At 46.5% G+C, this 4,281-nt stretch overlaps 1 protein-coding gene across 1 annotated transcript; it reads right to left on the minus strand.

The window, feature by feature from the left end:
• Window positions 1-894: 894 nt before the first annotated feature.
• On the minus strand, window positions 895-4,033 carry LOC139717655 (2-phosphoxylose phosphatase 1-like). Its single transcript, XM_071629162.1, has 2 exons — window positions 3,943-4,033; window positions 895-2,278 (listed from the first exon to the last, which is right to left on the minus strand). The coding sequence occupies exons 1-2, from the start codon at window positions 4,031-4,033 to the stop codon at window positions 1,032-1,034; spliced, it is 1,338 nt and encodes a 445-aa protein (XP_071485263.1). The 3' UTR covers window positions 895-1,031.
• Between the last annotated feature and the right edge of the window lie 248 nt (window positions 4,034-4,281).

The following is a 4,281-nucleotide window of genomic DNA, read 5'->3' on the forward strand; positions in this document are numbered from 1 at the left end:
TGTGACAAGATAAACAGCATTTTGTTCCAACACTACACAGAGTTGTTTATCAAGACAAACATGGCTGTCAGTTGCTGGAGTTTTAGAAATATCTAAAAGCTTTTAATAAAAAGCACCATATAATTACGAATCTGCGTTCTCTTTTAAAAAGCTTATGTCCGGACGTCAAGACACACCTTGTACAAAGTTATTTCCACAATATTTAGGTATGCTTTTTGGCAAGAATTACATTAATGACAGAAAGTCATGAACATTACATGCAGGACCATATTTGCTTGCTTGTTCTCTAGTCCAGGCATGAAGAGACATCCAAGTTTTAAGGGAGCCTCCTTGTGAATCAGAGACTTGGTAGCTCTACAATGGTTTGAAATGTGGGCTGCAACTTTTTACTAACCCACAGGACATCACCCCCCCCCCCCCCATCCCCACATCAAATACTCTAGCGAAGTGCTGACCCTGTTTAGATGCACATAACTTTAGTCTCCAACAAGCAGACAAAACTGTCCTCACAAATAAGCTTTCACTGGTTGATGCATGCGTACATGTGTGTGCGTGTGTGTGTGATGTGCAGTCTTGTACTTGACATTTAAACAGAAATGAACGCGCGCACACACACACACACACACACACACACACACACACACACACAAACAGAGCCACATATACTAATTTCCCAGTTACCTGCACACACAGCTTGGTTGATTGTATGAGCAGAGTCGCCAGAAATAGATAACAATCACACACAACATTAACATCTGATGTGAAACACTGCCATTGCACATCCTAAGAGATTTCAAATGTTCGACTTTTCCTCCTCCACTCTCTCTTTCTTGACAAGGTATCAGAAGATTATCATGTTCGTGCAGCACAGACCAAATCTGAGATGTTCATTGTGATGTGCCATACACCAATTTGTGCACTAGTTTAACAAGCAAACTCCGGTAGGAATGTAGGAATGCGCATTTCTGCAATCTAGTTGTCCCCTCTTTGATGGCCTGTTCCGGGATGCAGACGGAAACTATGATGACAGGCTACTTGGTGGACGGATGTTGCCTGCACGCCTCCTGGAAGGAGGAGGCATAGAAGTGCTCCATGTTCTCCGTCTCAACAAACTTCAGCAGAGCGTCCAGTGGACAGAGGCCGTCTTCGTCCAGCTTGTCCCGGCAGAACCGCACACGCTCAGTCTGGTCATGACCGTAGGCCAGAACCCTGACCACGTGCTCCTTGAAGGACGGCTGCTCCCACATCTCGAAGACGACGCGGCCGGCGTAGCTGGGCCAGCCGGGGCCAGCGAGCCCCAGGGCGTCCATAAGGGGGCGTATTGTGATGTCGTGGCCTGAATTAAAGACGAAGAGTGGCTTGCTCTGACCCCGGCTGACCCTGTACATGGCTTTGGTCATTTCTGTGAGAAACGGTTCGCTGAACATCCGTCCCAGCTTCTCATACATGCCGTCCACCACTTGGGATTGTGCTACCAGCACCTCGTCAATGTGCTTAGCATAGGCAGCATGCTGGATGGAAGTGACACAGCCACCTGAACCGCATGGATACGGCTTTTCGTGGCACACCAGCGTGGCAAGAATCTCTGCAACGGCATTTATGCCCGGCAGAAGAGCGGTCTTTGATGACCCGTAGAGCGTCTCTGCGATGCTTTGCATGGCCCGCATGAAGCCTGCGTTACCCCGCATGATCTTGGAGTGCTGCGCCTCTTTCGCTTTCACCAGACGCTCCAGGGCGGGACAGGCGCACATGTCCAGGGGGCAGAAATTGACATTGGGCACGGACTTGATTCTCGCTGTGTCGCGGAGCCCTATCGTCTTGAGGAAGCCGAACATGAAGGCGAGGGCGCTCTGCTGGGTGCGGGAGTTGACCGTACTGCGAAAGGTGCTGACGTTGGTGAGAAGCTCCACCTGGGATACCAACGTTCGTCCGTACGCACCCCGCAAGAACTTCCCCAGCCTCATGTGTTGCAGCCAGCCCACAGGAGTCAGCTGAGACTTTGAGCATCTCCCGCTCCGCCCAATGGGGAGCGTCCTAAAGTTTGGCGACATGCCCGCCATGTTGCCTCGCCGCGACTCCAGCTCCTCCTCCATCACTTGGATAAAGTCCCGCAGCATCGTCGACTTCCACATCGTGTTGCTCATCTCGCGGAGGTCGCAGTTCCACTGGGGGTGCCACGTGCTGTTTGGAATGTTTACAAATTCGGTCATGGGTGTGCGATCTCCATGTCGAGCCACAACATACACTGCTTTCAATTCATAGCCTGGTCTAAATTTTCCTGCAAGAGAAACATATGAAATGCTACATATTATCATGAATAGTTCCCACACATTAGCACAAGTAAGCTTTCAACTACTCATTTCCTTTGGTTTTTTACATTTTGAGGGATGTTTCTACCAGTTTGGTGAGATCTTTTTTTTTTTAGCTATGGTCAAAATCACAATATCGCTATTTTGACAGGGCAAATCATTAAGATAAACTTGACTGACCAACACTATTCATTTGATAAACAGCTATACACTCAAGTAGGGTTCGCATCAAAAGCCTGATAATGCTTGTTTGAAACCTGGGGGGTGTTTCATAAAACTATTCTTAAAGTCACAAAGGATTTTAAGAACGACTGGTGATCAGTTCTGATGTGCTATACTTATCAGAATGTCAATAATTCAGCACAAGAACTGATAACTGGTCATTCTTAAGTCTTTTGTAACTTTAAGAACAGCTTTATGAAACGCCACCCCCCCCCCCCCCCCCCGATTCAATATCACAGACTTACTGATCTCCAAGCAATTAGAAGGAAAAAGTCTAATCATGAGTTTTCTGATTCTTACAATCAAAAGATACATTGAACAGGTCATCGTGCATGAAGCAGTGAATGGGGTGGAGTTTTGATGCAAAAGATATATTTTCAATTGGGTAAAACTTCCGCTGTTACAGAAACAAAAGAAAGATTAATTGTAGGGGGTCATACTAAACATCAATTCCATGTAATGGATGGGGGGGGGGGGTTCATCGATAGGTTGAGACAGGATGTTGTCTCAACCTTGTGATAAATAGTGGTTTGATCGTACTAGGGCCTACTTAAAGATTGGAAGTGGGGGCTGGATGTTGTCTGATACAGTTGGGGAACAATGAGATCATTCTAACGTTCTAGTGGTTTACTCGAGGGATGATAGAGGTCAGTGACTAGCTGGGGGGGGGGGGGGGGGGGATTCAATGGATTGAGGTCAATGACTGGCCAGAGGTAGGAAGGTAGATAATGGTCATCATAGTGGAATGGAAAAGGGTAGTAATAATGTAGACTTGGGTATCATTACACATCAGTAGATGTCCATGGGAAGTAAGTGTTATAGCAAAATCTGCTCATCCTCAATGGGTTAAAATCCACCAAAACTGGCAAGGGCAGTACTTTTAGCATTCTATATTGTGTGCATGCTCACATTCACTGGTGTTCACCCCTGAAAAATCGGTTGTCCACAGTAATATGTTCATGGACCCAATCTAGTTTGGCACTGACAGGGGAGGCCTATTGGCTTTCTCCTTGAGTTTCCAAGTGGAGTAAAAAGAAAAAAAAACCATCGCAATAGGGTTCTCTTTACACTACCTTCAATATCTTGCCAAGCACTTTTGTGGCAGCCTGTATTTAGAGCTCCTTGTACTTCCTTCATTTGATAGTGTTACACTTCTGCATTTTTCAAGATTTTTCTACTAAATGAATTGTCATTCAGGCTTCTACTAGATCTTTGGCACAACATTTTATGGAGTGATACCTGCCTCACTTGGTGATTTCATATTTGTGTTGTTGTTTTTTTTTTCTGTCTACTTTGCTATGGCACATGGACCACCACCACCACCACTGCAGCCCACCGGGTTCTGCATACACCTTCTGTGATTTTGTGAAACTAAGCTCTAGCCTGTCATGTTTTGGTATACCCCATTCACCTTCCTCCCCAGATATCCTTTTGTCTGGTGGATTGCAGTACTCCTGCTTGATCTTCTCCTGGATCCAGCGCTCCGCCTCCTGCTGCGTCATTCCCAGATCCCCCGCGCCCTGCTTCTCCCCGGCCTTCCCCACCTTCCTCCGTCTCTCCTCCCCTTTCTTCTTCTTAATCGGCTTCTTCTTCTTCTTCTTCCCTTCTCCATTGCCCTGGCGATCATGCTCTTTGTGGTCTTGGGAATCTGCTGTGGGGAAAAGGGTTAACATCCATGATTTACCAATAGCAGACGAAACAAAAGCCCAGCATTAGTACTTTAAAATAGTTCTAAAATGTGAGTAAGGGA

This window comes from Diadema antillarum, unplaced genomic scaffold (genome assembly GCF_040938485.1).
Source record: "Diadema antillarum isolate AM-2024a unplaced genomic scaffold, OU_Dant_1.0 scf00000079, whole genome shotgun sequence".
Classification (NCBI taxonomy): domain Eukaryota; kingdom Metazoa; phylum Echinodermata; class Echinoidea; order Diadematoida; family Diadematidae; genus Diadema; species Diadema antillarum.

Coding starts and splice junctions, on each gene's coding strand:
- LOC139717655 (XM_071629162.1), bottom strand. CDS start 4,033: ATGACGCAGCAGGAGGCGGAGCGCTGGATCCAGGAGAAGATCAAGCAG. Junction 2,279..3,942: donor AAGGATATCTGGGGAGGAAG/GTGAATGGGGTA, acceptor TTTCTCTTGCAG/GAAAATTTAGACCAGGCTAT.